Source organism: Phaseolus vulgaris, chromosome 3 (assembly GCF_051622355.1).
Source record: "Phaseolus vulgaris cultivar YP4 chromosome 3, ASM5162235v1, whole genome shotgun sequence".
Classification (NCBI taxonomy): domain Eukaryota; kingdom Viridiplantae; phylum Streptophyta; class Magnoliopsida; order Fabales; family Fabaceae; genus Phaseolus; species Phaseolus vulgaris.
This window is the reverse complement of record NC_143500.1, coordinates 52,105,172-52,124,163: the sequence shown is the minus strand read 5'-3', so window position 1 is coordinate 52,124,163 and position 18,992 is coordinate 52,105,172. Positions and strand designations below refer to the sequence as shown.

Sequence of the window (18,992 nt, the reverse complement as noted above, 5' to 3'; positions counted from 1 at the left end):
AAAGTCAAGTTGAAATTTGTTTTTGAATTATTCAGTCCTTTCTTGATGAACATTTTCAAGTCGTTTTCTAGTTTATTTCTGGTTCAACTATATATAATTAAATGACTAATAAAACCATGTTTGGAATGACGGTAAATTTCAGCTTTTGCTTTTAAATTTAATTTAAAGTAAAATATTTTGGGGGGAAAAGTTTAAATTGATTTTTAAATTATTTTAAAAAACTATTTTAACTCAATTTAGAAATGACTATTTTTTTTCTTCCACCATTCTACACTTAAATTATTTATCCATCCTTTATTTGTTAAGAAGGAAAAAAAAAATCAACGTAAAAATCCCACACATGGATCTACCATTAGTTTCATCAAACTTCATGAATGATCACTAGATCGCACCATCTGCTCTAATATTATTATTTAATTTCATTCATGCACAATCAATATCAAAGATGTGAGCACATGCAAAATAACATCACAAATAGAAATTGTGAAACCAATTTTACAAGATTTAACACCTTTCACTATGTCCATGGAAATATCTCAATAATAATTCATTATCTCATCCTCTCATTCAGCTCATAGTATTTGTACAAATTAATCATGATTGAAAACAATGATTAATCACATATCTTATGTTATAATAACTTTTTTTCTATCTACATAGATATTGAAAAATTTTGAGTGTATATATTTTTTCATAACATACTTTATTAAAAAATGTTTTTAACAACCGAAATCAAATCGATAACTAATTTTCACTGATTCATAATCAAAATTGATTACTATTTATGACCAATTTTATTTCGATCGTGGGATGAAAATATAATTACTTATGAATTGTTTACACACGTAGAAACTATTGTGGTAAATTTTTCATTCCTCAACAGATCCCTAAAATTTGGATGCATTGCTTGGAGAAAAACTGCAATCCAAAATACTCTACTGGGAGATTATGTTTAGAAGAGAAGCTCTTGTCTTAATCAAGAGCCTAAACACACTCTCCAAACTATTCTCAATTCCTTCAATGCCATTCTTCAAAACCTCCAATTTCTCCTGTGCTACCTGCATCTTCTCATCATCAGTACCCTCATTCAGAAGGGTGCTCAAAGCTACTTCAACACACTGCAACTCGTTCCCCGAGTTCTCTTCCCATCCTTTCACCCCCTTCTGCATCAATTTTGCCACAACCAACCATTTGGTTCCCTTTGAATTCGATGAAGACACGGTTAAGAATGACAACAAAAATTGAAAGACCAACAAGTTCATTATAATCACTTCCCTAAGCACTCTAATCACAGCACCAAGGTGGTGATCATGATCCAAAAGTGGGGACACCCCAAATTTGCTATCCATCTGCTTCAATGATGTAATCAACTTATTGGCATTCTTCTTCATCTTCTTCATGAACAACTTGTACTCAGCCACACTTGTTTCAACACTTGAGTCTCCCTTTCTTCTTCGAAGGGGAGAGTGAAGGGCTTGGACATTTTCCTTAATCTGCAGCATGGTGTCCCTTGCGATGCCACACATATCCAAAATTCTCATGGAACCATCCAACACCTCTTCCACGCACTTGTCACCTTTGTGGCGAGAAATGACTTGTTGGGTGGATGGCATGTTGAGAAGATCATCCAAGGAAAGTTACAGATGTTGAAGCAAGGATAGGGCAGTGCGAATGGAGTCTGAGGTGGATGTGGATGTGAATGTTCCTTCCCAAGTCTTTAGCTTACTCAGCTCCTCCTCCACTCTAAAGGTGCTAGGATGTGATCTAGAAGGCAAACTAATTGACCGAATATGGTACTTATTTGCCATGCTTTCTCTTGTAGTTTTCTTCTATTTTGGGATGCTCTTACAAAGTCCTTGATTCTCTCTTTATATAGGACCAAAACAATTAGGGTAGCACATACAACCTTAACCTGTGGGGCATGTGGTACACGCGTTAGCTTTCCATTCCATAAATTTCGGTTAACCTGTCACGTCTCTACCCTACATTTTTCTCCATAATATATGCATCATAATGATATATATATGTAGTGAAATGGGTTTGAGCCCTGGGTATATCCCTGGCTTGTTCTTCGTGTGGTAAACAAAAATCTTAATTAGTCATCACCTTTCAGCTGCAAAAAGAAAGGTTACTGTATGCTGTATAATTAAGGTCTTGAGATCTGCGATAACATCATTGAGTTTTAGATAACCTTTTCAAAATTCCAAGAATTTTTGGTCTGTGAGCGTAACTAGAGTTTAATATTATGTGCACGAGTGGAATGTGTATATTCCTTGTACACGTCCACTTTGATTTTAACCAAGCTTTGCTTCATATTGCTTATTACTTGTATGAAAAAGAATCTTTTGATAACTTTTTTCCCCTCGATTTTGTTGATAAATGTTGAGGTACGTGAAGAAGGACGCGTATTTTGCTGGTAGGATTGACGCGTGTTGATGTTGTTGCTGGGGCTTCTATGAATTGATATATAGATAATAATAGATGACCCATTTAGGTTTTGGCATGTGGTTGTGCTCCTACAGATTCATGGACCTAATTGCAATCATGTGCCTTTGCTAAAACCTAAAAGTACGTAATACTTGGGTCGGATTAATAGGATAAATGCCGTAATAAGGTTGATAATTAATTAATCTAATTCAATTAGTTTATAATAATCTAAATATTAATCCTCTTTGTACCGAAAACTATATATAAATTTATTATTTTTAATTTGAAACCTAAAGTTTAATTATGATCTAGTCACTAAATCAATTTCTCTATAAATTAATTTATTAATTTAGAGTAGATGAGCTACTCCCAAAACTAGGGACTCTCTTGGATACCTACCTTTTTTTAATATAAAAAGATATGTATAATAATATTTAATTCAATCAAATTAGATGTAGTTGTATAATTTTAATATTTATATATTAGTAATTGAAAAATATTATTAAATAATAAACAATAGTATCTTTTATTTATTTTAAATATCTTTTAAATAGAATAAAAAAAATGTCTATACAATATAATATATAATTCAATAAGAATATAATAGAGTAAGAATTTTTATAATCTGAATACATCTTGACTAAACTAGTATTTTAGTTTGTATAAATATTAAATTTATATAATTAAAACTCATAAGAATAATATTTTTGTATAAAAATTATATTAGAATTAAAACAAAAAATGAATCATTTTAACCTCATTATCTCCATTATATATATATATATAAACTTATTTATATTTTCCTTTGGGATTTTAACTTAATATCATCTTACATAAGATTTTGGGAATGCACTCCATTATTTTTTTTAATCTCAAAATTATTAAGACTGTGTTAAGTCTTGAATTTTTATTTATAAATACAAATCAATTTTATAAAGAGTATTTCTTCGATTCTCATACTTACTTATATACTTATAATTTCTTTTATTCTTATTAATTTGAGTGTTGAAAAATCTTTTACAAACAAATTTTTCCTCGTTTTTTCTTAACAACTCGACGATTAATTCTCGAAGTCATAACTCAACTTATTGTGCAAATCACCTTTTCTTATTCGAAGAGATCTATTATTTTGTTCTAGAAGAACACTTTTAAATGAAAGACAATGAGAAAACAAATAAAAATAAAATTATATATGTAATTTTTTTTAAAGGAGATATGTAAATGGAGCTAAAAGGGAAACTGTGAAGGGAAATGAGAAAGAAACTATAATAAAAATTGCATTTATGTGAAAATTAGTAGGTAATCAGAAATGTCTTATAATCAAATTATTAGGTAAAATAAATGGTTTCTTGATGTTGTTATGGAAACTTAATGGTGGTTTAAGCTAATGTATGTAAACAACAAAGGCTTTTGAGAAACATGGCAAGGAGTGTAAAGATTAAGCTCACAAGAATGCAATCCAAGCTGTAAGAAAGCAGCAACCATCTAATTAAGATAAAAAATATTAAGAATAGGAAGTAGATAATGTATCAATTTTCTTGTATACTGACGCAACATCTTCTTTCTAAATTAAGTACAATGATACTTGTATAACTGATACATCTTCTTTCTAAATTAATTACAACGATAATCAAAGTAAAAAGTGATTTCAATATTTACAAAATTATCATTGTGAAGTAAAAAGTGATTTTAATACTTACAAAATTGTCATTGTGAAGTAAAAAGTGATTTTAATATTTACAAAAGTGTCAATGTGAAATGTTATATTAGTAAAGTAAATTTTTGTTTGTTTACCACTTCCATTTTTATCTTTTTTACTTACGGATAATTTTGTGATTTGAAAAGCTTATGAAGGTGTTGGAAGAAGTCATAGAGGTGCAGGAAGAAGTTGTCTTAAGGGAGATGTAAAAGGCTGACCCATATTGTTGCAGAAACTCCATCCTAGTGAGCCAGGCCCCAAAAAATAAATTCAATCTTGATTAGGGTATTTCTTCTTGCACCCCTGCATTCTCTGCAATACCAAAATTATCCTTGATAATATTGGATGATTCCAGGGTTCCGTAAGCAAAATGTGTTTCTAAAATAGGAGTTCGGTAAGCAAAGTGTGTTTTCGAAATAGGAAATCTGGAAGACAAAAAACCATTATGGAATATCTTTTATGGACACATTTTTTAAATTTCCAGAATGATAAATCCAGAATTCATAAAATATGTTTCAGAAAATAATATGAAAATCATCTTTAAAAGGGGTAAAATAGTCTTTTCAAGAAATGATGGGTGCAGGAGAAACACCCTCTTGATTATTATTAACTATTATAATCTCCTCACAGGCCCAACATTTAAATAAAGAAAAGTATATTGGAATTCTGAACTAATAAGCAAGCATTGAAGAGGTTTTAACTTAGTTTTTTTTTAGAAAGTCCATTCTGAAATGAAGGAGAAATCATCCCCAAAATATAATGATAAGATGTGGAACATACCCTATAAAACAAATCATTCAAATCCGATCCAATTCTACCACTTGCTTCTTTACAATACAATTGTGATTTTGGACCTTGCTCTTTTCAATCCAATAAATACAGACACGAACTCCTCTTTAAACTTACACCACCATTCTTATTGACAAAAGGCTAAATAACAAAGCTAATGAAAACACATATTTCATCCCACTAAAATTTTGTTTGTTTAAATATAAAAAAAAAACTTTGGTCCGTGTTTAATTCACAATTTTAATTCTCCTTTTGAAGAATAAAAAATATATGACAGGTGATGTGATAAGAAAATTATATAAAAAAAATAGTAAATATGTCACATCATTTTGTTTATGATATTTATTGTATTTTAAATAATTGTGGATTTCAACGGGCTATGTACGGATAAGGGGTACCTAACAGTATTTGTAACTTAAGCAAAACCAAATAGTTTATTTAATATATTGAAAATAAGTTATTAATTATTAATAACACATGTACTTATATCAATTAACACTGAAATTATTAGCAGTTTATGGATTAAACTATTAATTTATCTTTTTAACAAGTACAAGTATTTGAATACTGAATTAAAGTTAGAAAGTTAAGTAACTATGTGCCAAAGTTCATTGCTAAGTTGAGGGAATGGCTTCTGACTGTGTTCAGAAGGAATAGAAAGAAGGAAGCAGAAGATGAATAATAAGACACAGTGTATTCTGAACCATTTTGATATTCAAACATGTATTGATTTTTGGAGAGCAAATCCTTTAAAAATCGGACTACATGATCACTCTCATTCACATTTACAAGGTATTAGACTTCACCCATCATTGTGCTAATGAGCAAGCATATTAAGAAATGAAACTCTATTTTGAACTATACGTCTGAAAAGGCAATCCAATTCACCTTCAAGACCATCAATGCAAACATTCAATGTCTCTAACACTCTTAGAGTACTTTGAACTTCAACCATGGCATGACTGTGTTTTCCTCTTCCAAGGAGGGAGCACACTGCACTAAGGTTCACAACATTTGTGTTCTTCTGTTCTTTCTCTGAAGAAAACAACCTAGTTGGCTTTAGCTTTGAGATCACGGAGGTCCCTTTTGTTCTGAGTCCTGGCATTGACAGGAACAGCAAAAGAGAACGAAATATAGAGATAGTGATGATACTTGCTTCTCTTAGAACTTTAGCTAGGAATATCAAATGCTGATCTTGAGTTTGACTCATTAGAGAACAACAGTTAACTTTATTCTCCATTCTCTTCATTGCCCCTAGTTGCTTGGCAATATCCTTCTTGGCCTTCTTCCTGAAGCTATTATATTCACAAATACTTTTCTCAATGCTTGAATCTCCTCTTCTTCTACGCATGGCTGACTGAAGACTTTGCACTTGTTCTTTCAGAGCCAACAACAAATCCCTTGCACTGCCACATGCATCAAGGAGTGTGACTGAGCCACACAATGCCTCTTCCACTAGCTTCCCATTTTGGTAGTGCAAAAGTGCTTGTTGGGTCTGTGGAGAATGGAAGAGTTCCTCCATGCAGTTGTACAACTCAGCAAGCACAACCAAATCACTTTGAATTGTCTCTGCTTCCCAACATGTGGTTCTTGAGACAGACTGGGGAAGATGGTGAGGCTTAAGATGGTTCAAAAGTTCTTCAACTCTTTGAGAAGAAGGGTGCACTCTTGTGGGCAAACTAATAGACCTCACTGGTTGATGAGCACTTGGCAATGCAGAAATAGCTTCCATCTTTTCTTTGTAGCGGTGCACCAAACACAAGAATGCTTGATTGGGAACTGGTATGACTTCAATCTATTTATAGGAACATGGTTGAAGTGAATATAAGTGTGCAAGCCAACTATTTGTGTAGAATATGTGCATGCATGTGACAACAATGTGGGTCTCCTCACCTTTCCAATTAGCTTGTAATAGTTTAGGCCAACAATTCCACAATTAATGTGATTTAATTTATACCATGGAGGTAAGATGAAGTGCATTGAGGTTCAAGAAATTAGTGGTGGTACACAAACAAAGGACACTAGACATTGCTGGTATATGTTTCCCTGTTTTCAATAATCCCATCTTCTCAACCACAATTCAATAGTATAACTTATCTCTAAATGGTCATGTGTATAATTGAAGCTGCTTTCTATTTGAATTAGCTTTGCACTTTATGTCTTTCTTCAAAGTATAAGTAAGGGGTGGATTTAAATAATCCTGCTAGCGCAAACAATGCTGTGAGTTATAGCCAAAAGCTTCCTTCATAAGCCTGGAATCTAGGCTAGCATTAAGATGTTGGCATTGGGGGACAAATGAGCAAGGTTCTTTCAAATTGGTATAGTTTATGATTAAGTGAGTGAATAATGGAAAGCATGAGGTGTTGTGATGGCAGTGATATTAGGAGACAAAGGGGGCAATCAACAGTGATGTTTCTTCTACCTTGGAAATTGAATTGTTAGCATAATGAAAACATTACAGCATATAAGTTCTGGTACTTTTGTTGGGTTGGTAGCTTGTGTTAGGAGTGGAGAAGGGAAAAGGGTATACTTAAGGAGTTGATTAAGGAGTGAGGGGAGCAGTATTGGAATCAAATGTTAATTGTAAGGCTGGGAAGGTGATTCTTCTTGTCTCCTGTGGTTTTTTTTTTCTGCATGCATCTGCACCTTAAACAACATTTCGTTTCAAGAACAATGTACCTAGCAAACATTTTTTCCCACAGACAGCAGAACAGAGACTAGAAACTCGTGATAAATACATTTACACGTCGCACATCGGATGTTCAAATAAAAAATTTGTCTGCATCCATTAAATTGATTGTCTGACCAATTATTTTAACCAGAAATATTCCAAGTCATGTATTTCTTAGCTTAATCATCTAAGTAATAATTTATGACTAAATAACAATACAATACTGTCTTATACATATATCCTTAATTATATACATATTTTATGTGCTTTCTGCATAGCATGCATAAACAAACAAGTCTCATGAGAAGAACCTTATTACATCATAGTTGGAGAGTCCAAAGTTTTCCAAACCTCACACTTACAATACTATATTTTTAATGTGAGATTCAAGTTTCTAAGTGAGCTTACCAGAAATAAGTGAAGAATAAGATATGTTATTTGAAAGAATTGATTGCTGAAATTATAAATTGAAAAGGAAAAAACACTTACGTTTTCAAGGACTGATATAATAATTTTCTTTGGTTAGTTCAGGATGCTTTCTATGATTGTCCATGTATATGCAAACTTGTTCTTAGTCAATGTGCCCAAACAAAGATGGCGGGTTTCATTATTTTGGTAGTCTGTGACAAGATGTGTCATGCCCTAAACTTCACCTGCTATACCCACTGGGGTTAAAATGCAAATCAAAATCTTTTCTGATTTTTTTTGTCTTCATCTTGCAATGAATTGTGATAAGGGTGTTGTTTTACAGAAGGCATGGCATTGGTGAATTCAGAAAGGAAACACCATTGTCATTTTCCATGTGCCTGCTCATAACCAATTGAGACAAATCTGGCTTGGCATGTTGGCCCTGCAATGCATTGCAAGCAAGCATTCTTCCATTTATTGCACTGCCACTACATGTGCTCTTTGGATCTTTTGTATCCTAGGCCCATAATTACTAACAATGATGGTAATAATTGATCAAAGTTTTCATCAATGTGAAAAAAATTATAAAAATTTGTATTCATCTTGTTTAGCAGAGTTTAGAAAGGTTGAACAAAGTTGGTGCTGATTAAGCATGGCTTAGTTATGACCCTTGGGAATTTGTAGAGAAAAATATTGAAAGGATTGACCCTTGGGAATGATGGCATGTGATTTGAATATAGAGCATGTGGATGATCCTGAGACGCTAAATAGAGAAAAATGATTGTATTAGTTTAGAGAGTATTCATGGGTGTGTATAAGAAAAAACAATAAGACATTATTCAAGGCTGCATCATTGTCATTCAACTGAAACTGAGAAAATAATGCATATTTGGAAGACAGAAAATATAGAGCTTTAGCTAATCAATCATTATCAGTTCAAGTAAATAAGAACAAGAAGACACTGAATTAACGCTCTAACAGAATTTATTCTGATTCCCATATGCCTTTCAAGAGTCAATACTCACTTTTCAGCTGGCCATGCATTATTTAATTCAAACATGTATAGAAAGGAGCACCATGTTCTACTCCTTGTTTCTGGGGTCTTGACTTCTCTAAAATAAAGATAATAAGCAATAAAGTGTAATAATCATTGTTAATTCAAAAATAATAATTAAGATTACTATTAATTTTAGATTTTGTTCCTCTAACCTAAGAAGGTCTCTCTATTGATCAAGATATGTCTTAGGCTGTGCAAGTGATGATGAACGTAAGTACCGGTTATAAACACTTCAACGCTTAAGTTAGAGTTCGATTGTATAAATGTTAATAAAATCATACATTTATCTTAGTTGAAATGCATATTTATAGTATCATAGTGAAAATTCGATACTAAATCTATATTAGGATGAGTCATCGAGTTAATTTTGATGCTAGGGTTACATTTTATATTATGATTATGCTAATCATGTTATAGAAAGGAAAGTTTGCTAACTCCTTAAAAACTAGTTTCAATCATATCATTCGAGAAATATTCATATTAGTCTTTCAGTTACTTACACCGATAGGTTGTCATACAAATTTTGTTATACCTATTAATCAATCATAGTTAAAACTTAAATGGTGCCCTTCAACTTTAAATGTTTAAAGATAAATATTATTAATATTGAAAAAAATACTTCATAATTAATTAAATACAAATTTATAAATTTTATTAATAATAAAAATTATTTTAAATAATAATAATTTTATTAATTTTAAAAATAATATCTAATTTAGTTAATATAGTAATTAATTATTTTATTTCTTTAAATTTAATTTTTATTTAATAATTTTCTAAATAAAAAATGGGTGGAAGGAGTGCAGAGGTAGAGGATGACTTGTGGTCTACCTCCATGTGGAACTGCTTCCCTCCATTTCTTCCAATACAGTCATGCTCACCAAATACTGTTTCTCTTTAACACTTTTGTTTTTTAACAACATTAAAATATTATATATAATTTTTTATCTTTTATCTTTTAGTTTTTTTCCCAAATATATTCTTGTACAACCATGTGACATAGTGTTTTAATTATTTCAAAAATACTCTTCACAGTCCTTCTTGTCATCCATCAGACAGCCCCGTGACTTGCATGTGATCTTACGTGTGTTATTCATCTCAATTAATCAAAATTTAATACTCTTCCAACCATTTTTCGACATTTTATATTCATAATTCTATAACTTAAAAAATTAGTTCTGGAATCTTTGTTCACAACTCAAATCTTCGAATGGGACTTATATATATTCACCAATTTTACTTAATGTTGCTTTAAACTGAAATCTGGCATGTTCTTTAAATGAATAAACTTATTCTAAGTTCTAAATCATCAATTTTTATATATTTTCTTTAAATTTATAATATTTGACATAACTGATAAACTCATGATAGGATCACAATAATATAATTAAGAATTATATTTTGTGCTTATATTTGATTAGTTTTTCAAAAATGTCTGACAGACTTTATTTGTTTTATTGAAATTAAGAGACTAGTCAAATGAATGTGATTCAAATATTTAGTAGAACATCCATAAATTTCAGTTAATGAAAAAAATATTATATTGAAATTAATGTGTTAGAAAAGTTTTCTCTTAGTAATATTTTTAAATTTTAAATACTAAAATAAGGCATCTGATAGATAGTATTTATTTTGTTCCCAAATATAATTTATGGTAAGAAAAGACATTATTAATTCTATCAATTTTAAATCATTGTAATTCATAAACAAGCCATATGTTAAATTACAAATATTTTTCTCATTTTCAATTAAAATTACAAATCTGCATGAGTAATGATATGATTATAATTAACTATATATAATAGAGTTCATATGAATTCATTATTCAACAAGAGTATCTTAACTTGTTTAAAATTGCCAATTCATCATTAAGAATCTCCACCAATTCTCTAACCAAAACTTAATATAATCATATACCAATTTAATACAAAGACTCATTACTATGCACATGATAGTATCAACATGCTCTTTTAGGTTGACTACAACAAAATAAAAAAATAAATTAAACTACAGATAAAATTCACTTGTATCATCTCTCTCTCCACAGTGTCACTCACCCCTTAAAAATTATAAATAATAATTGTATTAAAAATGTCCTATCATCTTCAGCAGTTTTAAAATCATCTTAACCGGTATTTAAAGGAAATGAAATGAATAAATAAATAAATAATATTCCTAATAAATTAAGCCTGAACACTTATAATTCATTTTAACTACATAGTATTAAATCTTAATCACTTGTAAATTTTATAGAATTTGGTTTCACCTTTAATTTCTCTTAATTTGTTGTTTTAGGCGGTTAGGTTTATATGTCTTATTAATAATTGGAATGTTATTATAAATAGAGTATTCTGAATTTATGCTATGTTTAAGGGGTTATTTATTTATTTCCCCAATTTATATTTTTTCTATTACTTTGAAATCAATATTAACAGTGATTTAAAGCCCGTTTCTTCAAATGGCTTTCATAGTATAATAATCTATAGTATATTATTTACACTTTTCCTTTATATTAATACACTCTTCCTTCTTTTTATCCAAAGCTACCCCACTAAACACACTCCCTCATCCTTAAGAGAAGGAAAGTGTAATAGTATGAAGGAGGAGTGTAAATAGCCTTACCCTTAGACTTAATTAAAAGAATTCAAATTTTTCTTTCTTTGATGTGGCCTAATCCTCAAAAGCCCAAAAGTGGCTTCTTACATAATTTCAATTGGGGGATTCTTTATACATCCCTATATTTTCTTTCCCACCCCTAAAAATATGAGAACTTCCATTATACTCTTAAAAGACAACTTTCAATTTATGCAATTTAATGCATAAAAAAGTTTTTTACACAATTTATAATTATTTTCTTTTATTTTTAAATTACACAATTCAATTTAACTTCGACTTTATTTTTTTATTATTTTACAATTTGAAAGTCATTTTTAATAAAAAAAAAACTTTCAGAATATACAATTTTAAAGTTACTTTTGACTTTGAAATCGTATAATCTAGATTTTTTTTTTTACTTTGAGATCGTATAATCTAGGTTTTTTTTTTTCCTTTCAAATTGTACAATACACAATTTTTTTGAAAAAGGTTTTTAAAATACAAAATATAAAAATTTATTATTTTACTTATGGATTGTGAAATCTTAAAGTTTTTTTACTTTGAAATTATACAATTTGAAAGTAATTTTTTTTGCAAGAAAAAAAACTTTCAAAATATATAATTTAAAAGTATTTTTTAACATGTAATCCAGAATTGCATAATTTAAAAGTTTTTCTTATGAAAAAATACTATAAAATTATACAATCGTGAATATTTTCTTCCTTTAATTCATCAAAAAAATGGTTGTGACAACGACAAGGGATATCAATGACAAAGGGGTGGCGACATCAAGGGCAGTTTGGTGTTTTAATCACACCGATGGGGTGCACCTGGAAATTATGGGGTGCAGAAAGATATGGCCTTTCAATTCGCTTCCAACACTCATCTTAATGGGCCCCTTAATTTTGGACTCTTCTAATATTTTTGTGTGTATTACTCCTCGTCATAATGGGCCACTTAATATTTTTTCCATCACTCACTTAACAGTTTAAACATTTAACCTTACTAATTTTATGCTCATTCACACACATTTTTTTAGTTTATCCAAATTTATCATATTTTACAAAAAATAATTAATATTACTATTTTTTAATTAATTTTTTGCATAAGTCAATATTATATCTATTTTTTTATTGGATCATAACTTTTAGAATTTCTACGTCTTTTTTACATTATAAATAGTTTTCAATACTTATTTTTTGGCTTGCATTTCATTAATATGGCATTATATCTTCCTGCACCTCCTCAATTTCTTCCTGCACCCCATAATTCTTTTAATTTCAAAATTATCCTTTGGTAAAAAGTGTTAGTTTTTTTTAAAAAAAAAAAATTGTATAATCTATAGAGCTTCCAAAATCTATAATTCATAATATAATTTTTCTTAAAATACAAAATTATATTTTAAATTATAGAATTTGAAAATTATTTTTCAAGTAAACTATTGAACGAGTTAAATTGTTGTTTACAGAGAATAAAAATTATGTAACGAAAGAATGAAGAATTTTCCAAATAAAATAAAATTAATGACTAAATAAAATTATCTTTAATGACCAAATGAAATAATAAAGGTAATTTTTAGGATAATGATATTGAAAAAAATATCGGTAACATATTGATTTGTTATAATTTTGTCTACATTGTCTATTTTCATCTTTATGAATGTAGAAAATTGATTAGTTTTAATATGATAGGTATAACTCTATCTGGTTTCTCACTTACTTTATAATTACATGATTCTCAATTATTTTCAATAAAAATAAATTAAATACAAAAATATTATTATATTAAAAATTGTTCTTTTAGAACTCAATAGGACTGAATCTTTTCTGTTGGAGACTATACTTAACTAATGTTCTAAATTGGATATTAAGTAAATGAATGCACAATTCATAGGTACTAACTTTGTGCCTCAAAAGAGGATATCTTTGTATAATTTTTTTGAATTATATAATAAAATAATACTTTTTATATTTAATATAATTTATTTCAGTTAAAAATGACAAAAAAAAAATGATATGGTTAATTTTACATGCATAGGATTCCAGTAGAAGCTATCTTCATTCTCAACGTCTTCCCTCTCATAACGGCTACATTTTTTCCACTAACTCAATACTCATTCATTCCTACACTACATTTCTGAAAGAAAGAAAAACGACAAACTCATTCCCTTTTTCTAACTCTTTTTTTTTTAATTATTATTTTTATTATTTTCTTTTCTCTAAAGAAGACCGTTACTTTTCATGTCTTCTCCACCTTAAACCCTCACACATCACTCTCCTCTCACTCCTCCACTTCGCCATGACCGTCGTAAGCGAAGCCTCCGCACGCACAAAGAGGATCGTGAAACTCACGCTCTCTCTCCTCCGCCTCGGCTTCAACTCCTCCAAATGGTACTGCACTTGCCTTCTTCTTTTCTCTCTTCTTCTCATTAGTGCGAACGACGCATTTATAACGGAAACGAGTGGTTGTGCTTTCTACGGTGCAGCAAAACGGCAGCGAAGATGGCGGTGGCCAGGATCAAGCTGCTGCGGAACAAGAGAGAGGTGGTAGTCAGGCAGATGCGACGAGACATTGCTCTTCTTCTTCAGTCTGGTCAGGATGCCACGGCTCGTATCAGGGTAACACAAAAATGAGTACTCTTCTTATCATCAATTTCTTCTCTGCTCCCGCAAACACAATCTTTTTAAAAGTTTTTATCTTCGTAAAATATTATCTATTTGGATTTTTTTTTATGCATTCTTAACTTGATCTTTACATGTTTCTAATGTGGGACCAAATTCATAACTTCCTATATATCAGGATCAAGTTAACAATGTGCTACATGTGATTTGACCGAATTAAGAATGTCCTTGGTTGGGCTAATTGGTGAGAAGCACCGGTAACATTGTACCTAATGCAGAATTTGTTGGAAGTGCAAACTAAACTATATGTGTAATCTATCTTGTATCGTTTACAATTTTTGTTTCTGATGTTTGTGGCACTATATGGCACTCAAAACAACCATGCTGTTAGATGTTTGTGTTAGTTGGAATTGAGGGCACCGTTTTACCGTTTGGTTTAGTCCCAGTTTTTGATTGAGTATCTTTGTGTGTATTTGATTGGTTATTCTAACTTGTTACTCGCTCTAGGTTTCTCCAATGCCGGTTGTCTTTATTTCCAAAAATTTTGCCCCCACTCTTTTTGTTTGTTTTCTTGGATCGTTCCATATTTTAGTTAGTCTCTCTGGCATCCAAGCTTCGGTTTCTTGGCTTGCCAAACCTTCGTATTGTATTGCTCTGTTTTGCCTTAGTCCTCTCCTAAAACTTGCTATCCTCTCCCTCATTGCCCCTAATTACGTCAAGAATATGCTTATTCTTCATTGTTGCTGAACCCTTAGCACCACCTGAATCCTTCAAGGCTGGAGCGTTGACGCTAGTTGATAGAAACTATTTTTGGTAAATCTCAATTACAAATAGATAACATTGCAGTAGTTTGAGGGTCAACACCTCCCTATGCAGTACTTTGAGAGTCAAAGCCTCCCAATGACCAAAAGCCTAATCCATTTTATTTTATCATTATTTTTTGACTTGTACTCGTATGTTTCAAATGCTTAAAGTCATTGATGCTGATCTCTTTAGTTGGTTAAGGTGTACTAAGAAAGGGTTAGGATATGTGACAATGAGATATAGCTTTTATTTCAGCACAAGTCTGAGTATATTGTAGCATGGGCGATTAATAATATCTTTTGATCGTCGTCATATCTAAGCATCACGGAGATTCTTTACCATTTTTTATCACCATGTTATCTCCTGTCTCAAGGCTTGAGACGTCTCGAGAACATTTTTATATTAAAACATGCCAAGGCACGTCAGAATTTCTAGTTTCCAATAAGCCTTTTCAGCATGGTATCCTTCGCTAATTACATAAAGCTAAACTAAAAGTAACTTGCTACATAAATCTAGTGGTGCTATGTAACATTATCAAGATGAAGCCACGTGTAATTTTCTAATATTTACCAAAACTTATTCTTATTATAGGTTGAGCATGTTATGAGAGAGCAAAATGTTTTGGCTGCAAATGAGTTCATCGAACTCTTCTGCGAACTAATTGTGGCCAGACTATCAATCATTGCAAAGCAAAGGTGCAGTATTTGGGAATTGGTTATTTTATTATAGAAGTATAGACTTGAAATTTTGATGGTAATCCTACTTGTTTCAGGGAATGTCCAGCAGATTTGAAAGAAGGAATCGCTAGCTTGATATTTGCATCCCCTAGGTGCTCTGAAATTCCAGAACTTGTGTCACTTAAGAAAATCTTTGAGAAGAAATATGGGAAAGATTTTGTGTCTGCAGCTGTTGAACTTAGACCTAGCTGCGGCGTAAATCGCCAGGTTAGCTGACTGCAATTTTGCTAATAAAATAAGCAACCTTTTGGATGTTATGCTTGTTTGTATTAAACTACCTATTTTCTATTAATCCTCAAATGTATTCATAGAAGTGTTGTGAATTGCAATGGATTTTTAGTTGATCGAAAAACTCTCAGTACGAACACCTCCTGGTGAAGTAAAATTGAAAGTGTTGAAGGAAATAGCCAAGGAACATCAAATTGATTGGGATACTACAGAATCTGAGAAAGAACTTCTCAAGCCTCCAGAAGATCCAATAGTACGTATTGTGTCTTGATCTTCCTTGCTTTATTATGCTTTGTAACAATTTTGATTAATGATTAGGAATTCTTGCTGTCATCAGGAAGGGCCACGTACTTTTGTCAGTGCAAGTAGCCAACCAGTGAAACCTTCTACAAATGTGTCAATGGAATCAAATAAACCAGCTACAAGGTGATACATATATTTTTAGAGTCTACCCTGTTAGATATGTTCTTATATTATCATTTACTTACTCTAATGGGATTTTTGGGTGTTTTCTTCAGATTATCAGGTGGTGGAAAAACGGATGCCGTGCATTATGAAGATTCTAGGTCTGCTGCTGAAGCAGCAGCTGAAGCAGCCAAGAAGGCAATTGCTGCTGCTGAAGTTGCAGCTTATATGGCTAAGAAGGAATATAATGAAGCCCCTCAGTCATATGTTTACTCTGGGACCTTCCAAGCAAACAATCCTTCAACAGAGGAAAAAATGTACAGGTCACACAGCTTACCAAGATCTGATGAAATGAAAAGTGAGGATTCATTGCCTAACCAGTATAGTGGAAATGATTATAGGAGGCACAGCTACCATCCAGCTTCTGCTCATTCAGATATTAAGTTTGATGAATCAGATTGTGATGAAGAAATTGAAGCAGAAGAACCTCGTCCTACTTTACCCCCTAATCGGCTTCCACCACCGGTACCCTCATCTCTGGCTAAACAGGATAGCAGCATTCATCGTGTTCATCCCAAATTGCCCGATTATGATGAACTTACTGCGCGCTTTGATGCTCTAAAATTCAGAAAGTCACAATCCTAAACACAACCTTTGGCAACCAATCTATTTAATTAATTTATACACATATATATAAGAATATCATATTTTGTTATCTATACTAAGAATGTACTGGATGCTATACTTTGTTATGTACTTTTCAATTTCAACATGTTATATTGTATTTGTTTCTGGGGTATATACAGTACTGTCTCCCTCTTTATTTAGAATTCTTTTATCATTGTTTTGTACATTAATTGTTTTCTTTACTAAAATCAGTGATAAACTTTTAATGTTGAACAGAGGTTTTCCAACTGATGGTTGGGTTAATGCCACAAAGGAAAGAGAAGTAAAGAACCCCATAAAAGAAAAGGAAAGAGGAAGACTACGTGCCAAGTACTATTGATACACTTGTAATGTGATGTTTTCTCTTATTTATTTATTTATAAATGTGTAAATAATAAATTAAAATTATAAACATAACACAATAAATTTACACTACTTTGTATTTTTCACTTTCTTGATAAATGTATAACTGTATTAAAAATAATAAATTTTCTCATGTTTCATTTCTGTTTCCCAATTGAATGCACATTTGTTGTTTGCTATTTCCACTTCCATAATAAATGTATTGGATAAGTAAGAATAGAGTATAATCGAAAAGTAATTATAATGTTATGTCAAATTTAAAAAATAATGTAAATAGAAATAATTGATGTAATTTCAAAATAATCTACCTACGTTCCATTTGCATATGGAATATATTAAATTTATATTGATGTAATTTTAAATTCTTTTATTTTTTACATGTTTTGTCTAAATAAAAAAAATTATTGAATTTTTTTATAAAGTATCACTATAAAAAAATCATTAAATAAAAACTAATTTTAGAGACAAAAAATAATAAATTACTACAATAATTAAATTATAGATTATTTTAGAAAATAAAATAATTATTATAATTACAGTGATAAAGAAAGCAGCCATCAAGTAAGATCTCAGTTTTAATCAAATTGATGAAGTTTATTCTAAAATTGAACTTAAAGAGAAAAAAAAAATATGAATTTAAAAATATATATATAAAAAAAATCTTTAACCAAATAACATATTTTTTACATGAAGTATTTTGAGTTTTTTTTATAAAAAGTAATCGTGTTACTAAATTTTTCAGACACAATGGGAAGGAATTTGTAGTGTGTCTGACTTGATTAGTTTGACGAGTTAATAGTACTTGAAACAAAATATCACAGTGAAAAAATTGTGTTTTGGAACACGATTTGGAAAAAAAAATCGTATATTCAAGTAAGATTTTCAGTCAAACCTTTTAATTTTTTTGTTATTTTCATTGAAATATAATATATTTAAATACGAATTTTTTTTTAATCTAACTGAAATAGTACCCCTAATACGATTTCTATATATTTCTTTAAAATTTAAAGGAAATCCTACATTAAAGTAATATTTTTGTGTTTTAATTTTTTAAAAATTTGTAAACTTTTAAAAATGATTTTCGCAATTTTATAATTAAGTATTGGTTTTAATTTTTCTGAATTAACTTAATAATTTTTTATTTTATTTTAAAACATTTATTATGAAAATTTATGATTTTTCTAATACTTTATAATTAAAAATAAAATTTTGTAATTATTTTAATTCACTTTTTTTAATAATGTTGTTAATTATTTGGGGATATAAAACAATAAGTGTAAGGTTGAAAATAAATGATAATTTTAAATAATCATATAAAAAATAAATGTATATATTTGGAATTAATTGAAAAAATAACACGGAAGCAAAGTTAAAAGAAATGTTTATTTGTGAAACTATAATCGATTATGTGTTATATTCAAAGCTATAATTGAAAAAATCTTAAGTTTAATATTCAAGAGATAATAATTTCGTGATGGAAAACCAATATCATACATAGTTAAATTAAGTGTTTATTTTATCT

The 18,992-nt window shown here is 30.2% G+C and overlaps 3 protein-coding genes across 3 annotated transcripts; 1 reads left to right on the top strand and 2 right to left on the bottom strand.

The window, feature by feature from the left end:
- Nucleotides 1–748: 748 nt before the first annotated feature.
- LOC137808515 (uncharacterized) lies at nt 749–1,839 on the bottom strand. The gene has a single exon (XM_068609658.2). It carries the CDS (start codon nt 1,611–1,613, stop codon nt 936–938), a length of 678 nt encoding a protein of 225 aa, XP_068465759.2. The 5' UTR covers nt 1,614–1,839; the 3' UTR covers nt 749–935.
- Nucleotides 1,840–5,590: 3,751 nt separating this feature from the next.
- Nucleotides 5,591–6,667, bottom strand: LOC137805986 (uncharacterized). The gene has a single exon (XM_068605861.2). It carries the CDS (start codon nt 6,645–6,647, stop codon nt 5,733–5,735), a length of 915 nt encoding a protein of 304 aa, XP_068461962.2. The 5' UTR covers nt 6,648–6,667; the 3' UTR covers nt 5,591–5,732.
- Nucleotides 6,668–13,782: 7,115 nt separating this feature from the next.
- Nucleotides 13,783–17,282, top strand: LOC137808512 (Regulator of Vps4 activity in the MVB pathway protein). Its single transcript, XM_068609655.2, has 7 exons — nt 13,783–14,036; nt 14,132–14,264; nt 15,663–15,766; nt 15,844–16,015; nt 16,149–16,289; nt 16,374–16,462; nt 16,555–17,282. The coding sequence occupies exons 1-7, from the start codon at nt 13,945–13,947 to the stop codon at nt 17,084–17,086; spliced, it is 1,263 nt and encodes a 420-aa protein (XP_068465756.1). The 5' UTR covers nt 13,783–13,944; the 3' UTR covers nt 17,087–17,282.
- Nucleotides 17,283–18,992: the final 1,710 nt, after the last annotated feature.